Source organism: Manduca sexta, chromosome 13 (assembly GCF_014839805.1).
Source record: "Manduca sexta isolate Smith_Timp_Sample1 chromosome 13, JHU_Msex_v1.0, whole genome shotgun sequence".
Lineage (NCBI taxonomy): Eukaryota > Metazoa > Arthropoda > Insecta > Lepidoptera > Sphingidae > Manduca > Manduca sexta.
Window position 1 is genome coordinate 11,986,601 of NC_051127.1, and position 12,881 is coordinate 11,999,481.

The 12,881-nt window shown below is 37.8% G+C and overlaps 2 protein-coding genes across 2 annotated transcripts; one reads left to right on the top strand and one right to left on the bottom strand.

Moving 5' to 3' along the window:
• Window positions 1–1,247: 1,247 nt before the first annotated feature.
• On the bottom strand, window positions 1,248–8,374 carry LOC115448335 (protein hairless). Its single transcript, XM_030175740.2, has 3 exons — window positions 7,725–8,374; window positions 4,104–5,558; window positions 1,248–3,719 (listed from the first exon to the last, which is right to left on the bottom strand). Exons 1-3 carry the CDS (start codon window positions 7,897–7,899, stop codon window positions 3,691–3,693), a joined length of 1,659 nt encoding a protein of 552 aa, XP_030031600.2. The 5' UTR covers window positions 7,900–8,374; the 3' UTR covers window positions 1,248–3,690.
• A 417-nt stretch (window positions 8,375–8,791) lies between these two features.
• On the top strand, window positions 8,792–11,847 carry LOC115448344 (eukaryotic initiation factor 4A-III). Its single transcript, XM_030175749.2, has 5 exons — window positions 8,792–9,164; window positions 9,253–9,588; window positions 9,856–10,078; window positions 10,393–10,647; window positions 11,190–11,847. The coding sequence occupies exons 1-5, from the start codon at window positions 9,014–9,016 to the stop codon at window positions 11,440–11,442; spliced, it is 1,218 nt and encodes a 405-aa protein (XP_030031609.1). The 5' UTR covers window positions 8,792–9,013; the 3' UTR covers window positions 11,443–11,847.
• The last annotated feature ends 1,034 nt before the right edge of the window (window positions 11,848–12,881 follow it).

Here is a 12,881-nt window from a genome sequence, read left to right on the forward strand (position 1 = left end):
GACGGTCAACACGTTAAAATAATCCTAGATATAGAAACAGCAACTCGATCGTTTCTGCTGGCATTCCATAAGTTTATGTCATAAAAACCTTTCATAATGCTTATCAGTGTACAATCGTTAATCACAATGGTAGTCATACTAAACTTATGCAGTTTTAATTCAGACAACAGAATTATAAAAAGTAAAATCAGTATTTCTTTTTATCAAACAAACATTTAGGCTTTTTATTCCCGAGTGGGCACTGGGGCACCCCTTTACTTTAGGGGGCGAGAATCGCCTTATTGAACACAAATTCCAGTCACTGGGCATTAGCCCAGTGTAGACAAATATAACTTTTCCTGGCCCAGGACTCGAACCTAGAAACTCATAGCGTTAGTAAAATTATATCTAATAGAAAATTACAGTTATACTCTGTTCTTAATCGGCTTCAAAAGAAAAAGGTTCCTCATCCGATCCGTGTATGTAAGTTTGTATAATTATATAATATTTGTGTTGTAAAAAAATACTGATGTGATTTGGTTTTCATTATTAAAACGAATATTTTTCAGGGAAAGTGTTAGTAAGTATATAGTATAATAGGATCTGATGGACGTCTTCGGAGATAGACAATGGAACTATTCAATAATAAAAATATAGTCCTCGATTGCTGCTGCTATATCTATGTATTGCTAAATAATAAAATAGCAAAAAAAATCCAATTTTATTAGCAAAAAATTAAATGTTATACTTTTAAATTCAAATTAACACTTCTGCCTAAGAAAAACACTAAAACCAAAAAGTTTATATGCTTAGCAAATATACGACAATGTTTAATATAAAATATACAGATAGTAGTCATATACATAGTTATTTTTTTTTTCTTTATAATGATTTTTGAAGTCGGTTTAACTTTTTTTATGGTCCATCATTATATAAAATGAGCGAGTTCTGCTACCGGTATTTTAAATGTGTTAATTAATAACCTCGGTACATTAGCATAAGCAACAACTTTACGCCGTATAACTACTCGTATAATCGTGGGTCGAATTTCATCTATTAAGTAGAATAGGATTTACCAACTGAGCACAAAGCCATTATAATTAAAACTCTCCGGAGTATGATAGTGCTATGTTATGATGTATCACATTATGATGGTACTTTCAGTGATGATGGTTTTAAAAAAATAAAATTACGTTAATATCTAATAAGAATCCAATAATATAGCATCAACAGGCAAAGTTACAGGGAACAGCGGAAATAAAAGAATATTTCTGAAAAAGTTATATTTATTCGAGTACATAACTACATCTTAATATAAATGGATAATAATTATTTTCGGCGTGATAAATATGATTTAAGTGGATCCGAGCCATGCGCAGCCGCGGCCCGGTGATATGGAGCGCTGACGCCGTCTGGCTATCACATACCAAACTTCAAGTTTGCGTTAAATGTTGCGTACAAAAATATTTTGACTTCATCGTTCAACAGCGGTAAAAACAATGTTAGCGGGAGGAATCTGCTTTTTTATATATTCAAATAAATACATATAAAACTATATTGTTTATCGATACATCTGTTCCGCTATCCTTGAAATTAGAAGTGTAGTTGACGCATTCTACAATGGCACTTAAGTATTTATAATCTGCGGACTTTCAGCTCACGCGATACATTTTGGTCCTTTGAGACTAACATAATATGTATAGTTATTAGTCAAATATGTATAACTAGAAGGAAAATCAGGAAGCTACAACGATGTTAATATATTCATAAAAAATACATCGGCAGTCACAAACTGTTAAAAAATGAACAGAATAACTGCTAATGCATTGAAAATTGCAATGAATAGAATATCAGAATCATTAAGTGCGGATTTTCATTTTTTTATATGCATAAGAAGACAATAGGAAGTTCTGGATTATATCATAGATATCCTATGATATTATAAATAATTTAAAAATATATTTTTATATAAAAGAATTTATAAATGTAAAATTCATCTTCGTAGATTTAGACGCTTTAAAGTGTGCCAACACACAAGTATAAACGAAAATCAACGCACGTAAGGATTCTATTACTTACTACGAATAAACATGTAACAATTGAAATATGATACAAGTGCTTACTAACACAATATTTCAGGTTTGTGCAACCCACGGCACTTTTATTAGGTGGATTGCACACACCCAGTCAATATTGTTTATACACGACAACAATACAAAAGATATACAATAAAAAGTGCCGTTTCCTCCCGTGAACACCAAAACACTGAATTCTCGTTTGCTAAAGTACTCAAGAGTAAAATTGAGCAGGATGTATTACAGCTAGTGTCTACGCTAAGTCAACTCTGTTGGCAGACAACACGTCGTCACTCGTTACAGTAGGCCTCCGATTACACGTCTATTTTATACAATTCCATTAATAATAATATTACATCAGAAGTCAGTCCCTTACCGTCATTTAACTGTTCTTATAATACATAACCCCGTAGTTCTAAATTGCCGTAAATCTACCTCTACATGTTAATCTCAAGCGTGGAGGCGCGCGTCGCCGCCGCGGTGCAGGCGCTCGAGCCGACACGAGCCGTCTCCAGCCGGTCCCTACCGATTCTAGGCGACCTAAACCGTCTCCAGCCGACTCTAGCCGCACCCAGCCGACTCAAGCCGACCCAAGACGACCTTAGCCGACTCCACCCGAATCCGGCCGACTCTAGCCGACCCTAAGCGACCCCGGCCAGCGAGACGGGCTCCCGTCGATACACGATACCGTAAACATCATAAAATACTCATTATAAAAATACTGTACAATTACAATATCATTATTTTGAAGGTAATAAACTCTTACTCATATATCGCAAGCGGTTAATGCTCTGATAAAATCTACGTCCCAACTCTTCGTCAATAATACATCATTCACAAATTATATACAATGTCTCTTAGTTTTATACATGTTACTTAAACACACATCCAAATTTGATCCCAAAACTGTAGTCTTTACCTCATTTTATTTTCTAAATTAAATAATGAGATCGAACATAAACGTGGAATTTTGCAAACGTGTCGCGGGGTTGTCTTCGTGAATGTGACACCGTCCTCGGGGCGCGTGTTCCTCAACACGTGGAATATATGTACCTACATACACGTATAAACACAGAAGTACTAAATGACGATCCTCTCATGTTTGTTTTGGACGAAGCCCGATTTTCATGTAATAGCTTTCATTCATAAATATTTCATAATATCTTTTATTCGTTTCAAGGCACTGATTGTTAACAATTGATAACTGTTTTGTATTTTAGATCAATCTAGAATCTTACCCTAAAATAATAGCCAATATTAAAATATTTAACTCGCATTACAAATATTTCGTATGAAAATACACACATGACTCTGCATACATACATCTATACTAAAATATATTCCAATGCAATATACAATAGTTTGTAAATAGAATTCCGGACAAACGGCTCTGTCGGAAAACCGCAATCTATACAAAAATATTTTTGCGAGTTGCAAAACGTATTCGCTAAAGTTATATTAAACAATCGCTTCAGCGCGATCACGAACGCTGGGTTAGGTGGGATGTACTTTTTGGACTCTAACACGTGCCAATCAACCAGTGTGCAATGGAATGTCGATGGGGCAGTTACAGGGACGCGCGCAAGCACGCCGGACCCACTCCGCGGGGCTAGTGCGCCTGCGCCCGCCGTGTCCCTCAATGCTTCGATAAATTAAGCGGCAAATCTGGAAACATTACAAAATTACGTGAAAAAAAAATTATTATCAACCTCTACATTTTTTTTCGGTATTTGCCTTTTAAACAAAATGTATCAAGTGAGAAAGCCACCCCGGTCATGTGCACTGATTGTTAGTGTATATTGTGGAGCCAGTGGGACTGTCGAAGTCTAATCCCCTTATTCATAAACGTTATTTATTTAAGGATGGAATATTGCTGTTATAACAATAATAACTTTACCGAATGTTTAATGTTCATTGAAATTGAAGTTTTTTGATAATACCTTTGATTAATACTCATAGTTAGTCTTTGTTCGCTTTTCGGAGCATTTCAGAGTAGGTATCAGTATACATTTGCGTTAAAAATGTGTTGTAAATATAATATGATATTACCTGAAGTGGGTTCATCCTTGGGTATGTGGTCAGTGATGAGCGGCAGCGCGAGCGGCGCCCACGGGCTCGGCGGCACCGCGTAGTGCATCCACATCGGCGTCGGCGCGCGGTACAGCTGCGGCTGCATGTACCCGTACCCGTACACGTACGGCACCTCGCGCGCCCACTCGTCGCGCGCCGGCGAGCCGCGGTACGCGCCCGCGCCCACCGCGCCCACCCCTGCCGACGGGGCCCACTGGCCGGCGCGCGCGTACGGGGACCCCGCCGCCGCGTACGGCGCGCGGTACCGGGCCAGCTCGTGCGGCGGCGTGGGCGAGTCCCGGGACGGCCCGCCCTGCCCCGGGGACCCCACTAGCGCAGAGTACCGGTACCGGTACCCGTCGGGACTGGGGCTCAAATCCGGCGAGTTCACGCTCGACGGCGACTCCGTCTTCAATGACGGTGGGTGCGAATGCGGCGACCTCTTCGCTTCAGGCGACCGCCGCGTGGGACTCTCGTCTGACATGCTAAGCAGTGAGTGAATGCTATAGCTGCTCACATTCTTGGAGACGGGTGTCTCCTTTCGTGGCGCGGTACCATTATGCGCGCGGGGCGTCTCCACGGGCGGCTTGGGCGCGGTATGGCTCGGTCCCGGCGACGGCGGATAAGAGGCGGTGCTCAGTGCAGGCACGGTCTTCGCGCGTCGCTTCGTGCTTTGATCCTCGAGGCTGACCCGCTCGAGCTCGCGCAGGATGCGTTTCCGGGGCGACACCATCATATGCTCCTGTCTGCAGCTGGCCAGCTTCGCGTTGATGGGGGCGGGCAGCGCGGGCAGCCGCTCGCGCAATTTGTTTATCGTCCTTGTGAGCTCCTTGCGTCGCAACGCGGGCCTTGTTTTCTTATACACTCTAAGTTTGCGATACTGATACGGTTTCTTTAGTTTCATGTGGTAGTACTTTTCCCGATCGTAGTCCGTCCACCGGTCGTCGTCCGCGTTGCTCTTGGGCTTGGTCGGAACGCCGTCTACAGTGTCTTCGCCGCGCGCCTCGGGAGAGCCGACGTCACCATTTCTTTTCTTTTCGCAAATGCCGTTGGCGAGCGGCCGCCTGGCGGCGCCACCGTTGAGCTGTCCCTCGAGATGGGTGATGTCGTAGGGCCGCCTCCGCTTGAGGCGAGAGGCCGCATCGATAGCGGAGGTATGCAGCGTGCTCGGTCTGCAGTAGTACATGGCTAACTCTTTGGATATGTTCCGGCGCGGCGCGGCCTGTTTCCAGCAGTGGTCGCGCTGCCACGGCGACGACTGCACGGAGCTGTTGTCGTCAGAGACGCTGAGCGAGGCGGAGGGCGGCGCGCCGGCGGGCGGCGTGGGCGGCGCGGCGGCGGGCGGCCAGAACGTCTTGCGCGGCACCGACACCCACCCGGCGCGCTCGCCCTCGCGCGCGCACCCTCGAACCAACTCCAGGATGAATTTACCATCTACAAATAACACGACAAACTCATTCACATTAATCAATCAAATACACTGTAATATTATACGACGTCATATTATATTTTATTGCTAAAACACAAATTTTATAAATGCCTAGTAATGAGAAATTTGATATTCTGCTGTGCCCTACAGCGAAAAGTACACGGGCAAATTCAATAATAATTAATAACATAATCTATTTGTTTACATTAGTCATAGATAAAATTTAAGCAGATAAGCACTTACAACTATAAAACCTTAACATAAAGTAGCCTCATGATGACATTGTAAATATTCTGCACATAATGATATCATTTAATCAATTTTTTACATGTTGCTATGTTATATTATTGAATCACATGCTCATATCATAAGGGCTTAGGGCTTCAAAACCCTGATATACAAACTAGTTTCTAAAAAGATATTAACAGCAATTATGAATTGCTGTTAGCAGTACCATTTTATAGAACAGTGCAGAGCAGCAACATTATTTTATATTAGAATACATTCTCATGCATTTAAAGAAAGCAAAAAGCTAACCACAAATCTCAGCTGTTATCATGTTTGCAAGAGGAACTGTTTCATTGCCATCACAATCTATTTTGTACATCACCCTACATACCTTGCAATGTATTAAGAATGTTTACTAAATATATTAATGATATTTAATAAATATGTTCAATTTATTATAATGTATTCATGACTGCATCACAATTAACACATAAATTATTGAAATAATAAGGAACTCCAAATATTTACAGTAATTTACTTGTTTTTTTTTAAACATAAATACATAGTTTTATGTTAATGTTGTTGATCATAGACAATAATATTCAGATTTACAAGTAATTAAATACATGATTCTATTATGTAAAGCAAATAACAAAATGTTGGGTGGTGTCTAACTAAATCTATGATAAATAATCAAATGATATTTGATTTTTTAAAAATATGATTTCATTAATATATTCTGTAGAGTTAGTAATCAAAAAAGTTGGCAAATTAAAATATTTTTGTAGAGTTCCTACAATTTTTCTTTAAACTGGTTATATGTTTCTAGATGTTTAAAAACGAATCATACTAAAAATGCTAATCAATTTGAACAAATTATGAATTTAAAAAAAAAAGTGAACTGATCACAAGTCAAAAGAATAACATAACTGCTTAAAATTATGCAGCATTAAAAAGTTTCCAATAGGATAAAAATTATCAACCAGGAAATCAAAACAAACCCAATTGTATTTACACAAAGATATGGTAACAAGCAACACTTAAATTAATGGAGGGTTCAACTGTTGTTTTAGGGACAACACATTGTTTAATGAAGATATCACAAGCACTTGCCTGGATTGTTTGCTTGCAGTCACAGAATGTGTTTGAAGTGTTATCTATTTGTTGTTTGTGTCAACAGGATATTGTTTATTTCCACAGGTACATTTTAAATCCTTAAAAACTTCAATAATATGTGCCCGTTATACATATATATGTTACACTGAATATAAGGATGATTTTATATCTGAACATGTAGATTAACTTGCTACTGAATATAAGGGAAAATCTAACATGTTAGTGATATAAAGAACTGACGAATAAAGAATTGTTTTAGTAATAACATATTCATTCCATTATAAATCTTATTATAATAAAACCAAATAAATGTAATTCAGAATTCCATTACATATAAATACTACCATATCATTACAAATAAGGCACCACGGCCCATAGTTGTGCCCATAGCTTTACTGGCAATGTATGACTACATATGATAATTACATTTTGAAAAAGGTCCTTGAAGGTCATCTGTGACTGCTCTGCATAGTTTTTGTCTACCACATTATATATTAAATACGGAATATTTAAGTTTGAATCGTATTTAATTCGTTTTTTACTTCAAATACATTAACATAAACAAGTAAATCACCAAGAGTTGTTAAATATAGTGTTTCTTTCCAGTACAGTGACCATGGCTCCTTACGAAACCCACAACAATGGCACAGAGGCTGACTGCAGACAATCACCAATGGCTCACTCAAATGTGCTTATGTACGATTATCAGAGCATGAATGACTTTCTAGTTTTTCTTAACACAAACTGGTTGCATGCTACTGTGTCAGCACAGCTGTTCATCACTTGTGAACGCATAGGAACTAGTAGGAAACGATTTGGACACCCACCTTTGAAGAATTTGAGCCTGCCACCGGTGGCAGCGAGAGCGGAATTTTGCAGAGGAGCATCCTCGTTGGCACCCTTACTACTGCTGTTACCATTCACGCCATATCTTCTGTCTACTTCCTCTGTCATTTTGGTACATGTTGTCAGAGTTGTGTTTGTTCCTTCCTGTATATGCATTTCATTTCTGACCGCTCACGCAGCGCGACGACACACTAGTCTGAATTCTCTCGCCATGTCCCGCACACGGATGGAAACGGCGACACATCAAAAACTCGCGAATTATGATTGACATATAAGAATACCGTCAGAGTCCTCATCATAAGGCCACCTGCGGGTCGCTAGCTCGTCCGAATCTTTCGTATAAACACATTACCGACACTGACTACTGAATTGAACCAATAATATAATCGATCCCGTGTACGATGGCACTTTACGTTTGTCACTGCCTCAATAATTACAAAACAACACCGTGACGCCGGATTCCCGATTTTAATCGGGCCCACGACACAACTCAATAAAAAGCTGTTCGTTTTTCAGCACATAGTTCATTCACACCCAGCATCCATTTTGATTCGTTCAAAATCAAATATGATCGTTCTTTTGACCACAAATAAACTTGAAATCGGAATAGTCGTGAACGAATGCGTTGTTAGCTACGTTTTGTTAATGCTAAGTATTAAATTATTATAATTTTAGTATTTGAATTCGTTAATATAAGTATAGTAAAAACATAAAGTGATTTTTTTTCAATCTGAATTTCATGATTAAGTTATTTTGTTATTTGATTTTTATACAACACTGTAATCCATATATCTAAAATATTTGGTTTTGATAATCAGGATTGTTGTATTATAAATGAATCAATAATTAGTATAATCGTTATTGCTGCTAAGTACATATTAATTGCTCTAGACTTACTTTCACCATACAAGTAATTGTTTTCTCTACATATTTTTTTTTGTTAGTGCAATAACACTGTACAATAACCAGTATATTTTTTATTTTTTAATCTGTGTAACTAATTTCGGCGGCCATGTTGATGAAAATTTTAGGTTGTGTTTTTATTTTATTTCTCGCTTCAACCTAGCTATGTGTAGGAGGAATGAATAGGACAAAAAACAAGTCCAAAGAGAATTGTCAAAATATTGTTTCGTGTTTGCGCTTCGCGTTAATGATTCCAAACCGCGTTTTGAGCACACAGTTATTAAAAAATAAAACGTGAAGTATTCTCAATTCTATTGTAAGTATTCGTACTAATTTTCAGCCAGGATCTTTTATAAGAGCATATAAAATGTCTGCGTCGGAAGTGTCGTTTAACCGTAAAATAATATCTGAAGATTTGTCGAACGTAGAGTTCGATACTAGCGAAGATGTAGAAGTAATCCCAACCTTTGATTCTATGGGACTTCGCGATGAGTTACTTCGTGGGATATATACTTACGGTGAGTGTTGACGTACTTACACACAACACAAAATGTAGCACAGGTTTATTTTACGCGCGTCACGTCACAACTTTCACAAATGCTTCAGGTTTCGAGAAGCCGTCGGCGATTCAACAACGGAGCATCCTGCCGATAGTTAAAGGCAGGGATGTAATCGCACAAGCACAGTCTGGTACGGGTAAAACCGCCACATTCTCGATCTCAATACTGCAGTCCCTGGACACGACGCTTAGAGAGACTCAGGTGCTGATATTGTCGCCCACTCGCGAGTTGGCCACACAGATTCAGAAGGTCATACTGGCGCTGGGTGACTTCATGAATGTACAATGTCATGCTTGTATCGGTGGCACTAATCTCGGCGAGGATATCAGGAAGCTGGATTATGGCCAGCATGTGGTCTCTGGTACGCCTGGTAGAGTGTTTGGTAAGTTTTGTTCTGTAACTAATTTTACTGGAAAATCTAATGCAACTTTCAAGTGGAAAGTTATAATTTAAATATTTTAGACATTTAAATTTTAAGACATTAATTATAAGTTAATACTGAACTTATAAGTGGAATATATCTGCAATCCTTATTCTACAAGGATACAAATGCTACTCTTAAAAACAATTTAATATTTCACCTTATCTAATATAGTAATAAATTTTGTAATTATTAAACATGGTGTTCACTTTTAAAATGCTATTTCAGACATGATAAGACGTCGAGTGTTGCGTACAAGATCAATAAAAATGCTTGTGCTTGATGAAGCTGATGAAATGCTGAACAAAGGTTTTAAAGAACAGATATATGATGTGTACCGTTACCTGCCACCAGCGACTCAAGTGGTACTCATCTCTGCAACACTGCCTCACGAGATCCTCGAGATGACCTCAAAATTCATGACTGATCCCATTAGGATTTTGGTAAAACGGTTAGCATCCACCATAATAAATAATGGCCATTGTGTCAAAAACAGGACTACCAATTCCTGTGGTTCATTTTATTTTCTATGGGCATTTTACATTAATAAATAGTGCTAGTGTAGCCTACATATTACAAAGAGAAAATCATCAGATAAATTAAATAAAAAAAATATTACAGTTGCATTCTAAAAACGAAATTATAAATGCTGGTGAGCACTGAGATAATTTTCCCACTTTGGAGCATGAATCTCCTCAATGCATGATTTATAAAAAAATATATACTTCCTATATGTTGACACTTAAATATAATTTATGACAATAGTGACGAGTTGACACTGGAAGGCATCAAACAGTTCTTCGTAGCGGTTGAGCGTGAGGAGTGGAAGTTTGACACGCTATGTGACCTGTACGACACCCTCACTATTACACAAGCCGTGATCTTCTGCAACACCAAGAGAAAGGTGGACTGGCTGACACAGAAGATGCAGGAAGCCAACTTCACAGTCAGTTCTATGCATGGAGACATGCCACAGAAAGAAAGAGATAATATTATGAAAGAGTTCCGGTCTGGACAGAGGTAACAAAATCAATGAATATTTACATCATTATTTGAAATGGTTGGTTTAGTGCTCTGCCTCCATAAATAAAGGTTATCAAATGAAAAATATCTAATACTTGTCGATGCAGGGGCCTTTTTGACATTGCATTACTAACCACATACTTATGTTCTTGAAAGTAACACTATTGCAAGTGTTACTTGAATCATAGGTGTACAATAAAGAAGTGAGGAAGTTTCAAACAAAACAAATAACAACAAAAAAATCATTTTAATTTTACACCCCCTAATTCCATACTACTAATCTAAGAAAATTCATCCCAGTGGCAACTGACATTTTCAGTTAGAAATACACTTGAAAAATACATATATTTGCAAAGTAAAATCAGATTTATTGTGAAAATATTCATTAGTTTTATTTAAATATATAATTTTAATTCCATTTTTTGACTCTGAAATAGATCAATGAAACCCGAATCACCATAAATATAATTTTGTGACCTTATAAGAATGGCTAATCTGGAATCAAATCATATTTATCATGTTATTTGTTTTATCCCCAGCCGAGTTCTGATCACTACCGACGTGTGGGCCCGCGGTATCGATGTCCAGCAGGTCTCTCTAGTTATCAACTACGACCTGCCCAACAACCGTGAGCTGTACATCCACAGGATCGGCAGGTCGGGCCGGTTCGGACGCAAGGGTGTTGCCATCAACTTCGTCAAGTCTGATGACATCAGGATCCTGAGAGATATCGAGCAGTACTACTCCACACAGATTGACGAGATGCCAATGAATGTTGCTGATTTAATATAATTTGTATATCTCTATCACAAATCTCGCCGCCTAGCCTGTTATCTCTGATAGCTCTATCACCGAACGCCCGGAAATTAACTATTTCTTTGTGGTCAATTGGTGTTGAAAGTGGAAATTAAACCCAATGTAATTTATTTAACTTTGTCATGTGAAGTGACAATATTTTTTCTTTTATTTGTCATTGGGTTTGAGAAGCAGGCAGTTTCTTACAATAACAATTTATGTTTCCCAACACCATTTAAAACTGGCAAGAGTTGCCAATACACAATAAACCCTAAATACAGGTGGAAGAAATTAATACTTAGCACAGCATTTTACAATATTGTAAATTTTATTGAGCAGCAATATTATATTTAGATGTAATTTGTCAGTATGTAATGTCTTTAATAAAAATTATAAATCTCATTCTTTTTATCTTTTATATTAAACAATAAACCCAGCATTTAATACTTGCTGAAGAAAACTCGGATGAGGCGCCTGAGAATCTTATTTTTAAAAATAAAATGCGGCTTAGGTTGCTCTCCCAAAAAATCTATATTTTCTAATAAACTGTGTCAAATTCTGTTCAGCCGTTTGCTGTTTCGCCCGGGACCGAGGACACAAAGGCACAAAATACTAATTGACGTATGATAAGCGTTAAGTATTTATGAGTTCTGTGAAATTTTATATACTCGTATGTATAGGCTAGTTTTGAAAAAAGAATTATAACTTATTTTAAAAATCTAACTGTGTAAACAAATCGCTACATAAATGCACAGCATCACGCCTTTTCCTTTTCAGGTGTAGTAAGAAGTGTAAGTACAATATGTGGGTACATTTCGCCAGATAAGCGCCATGTAAAACAGACTAGGCCTATTGTTTATCAGGCACATATCCAGACTCCAAAAACAAAAATTGTTATCCCATATTATTATGGCTATTTAACAAATCGTTAACGTTCTGCTTTACATACTTAATATATCAAAAAATACTATTATTTGTCAGATTTGTATATATCAAGGATCAGTGGAGTTCATGGTGACTCAATAAAATATTCAAAAATTCTGCGAAGTGTTAGTAGAGTAGGTATGCGTTTTGTATTTATTTACATATAAATGGATATTCATTTCCGTTTTACTTTATGTGCAGAAATCATATCTACATAATATTTACACATATTATAACAAACATGGATTTCCCAGATAACAAACTTTCCAAGGGTTTCAAACTAATTTCCAAAATATTTTATATTGACTGTACTTATGGATATTCACCGCATACCTCGGACATGAACACATATCGTCACATGAAATTTCTAAACACGGAATGAAATACTTAGGTAGGTACTGTAACGCAATGTATAAAACACATAAGTACTTTCCTACTTAGGTAAAACTTAAAAAATGTTTCTTTGCTTACAAAAATGCTCCAAACTGCATCCAGGAGCTTGCACAGGCTAA

Excerpts from the sequence above, each read along its gene's own strand:
- LOC115448335 (XM_030175740.2), bottom strand. The coding sequence starts at position 7,899 with ATGCATATACAGGAAGGAACAAACACAACTCTGACAACATGTACCAAA. Across the intron at positions 5,559-7,724 it reads CAGGCTCAAATTCTTCAAAG|ATGGTAAATTCATCCTGGAG; the intron begins GTGGGTGTCCAA and ends TGTTATTTGTAG. Across the intron at positions 3,720-4,103 it reads CAAGGATGAACCCACTTCAG|ATTTGCCGCTTAATTTATCG; the intron begins GTAATATCATAT and ends TAATGTTTCCAG.
- LOC115448344 (XM_030175749.2), top strand. The coding sequence starts at position 9,014 with ATGTCTGCGTCGGAAGTGTCGTTTAACCGTAAAATAATATCTGAAGAT. Across the intron at positions 10,079-10,392 it reads ATTAGGATTTTGGTAAAACG|TGACGAGTTGACACTGGAAG; the intron begins GTTAGCATCCAC and ends TTATGACAATAG. Across the intron at positions 10,648-11,189 it reads GAGTTCCGGTCTGGACAGAG|CCGAGTTCTGATCACTACCG; the intron begins GTAACAAAATCA and ends TTTTATCCCCAG.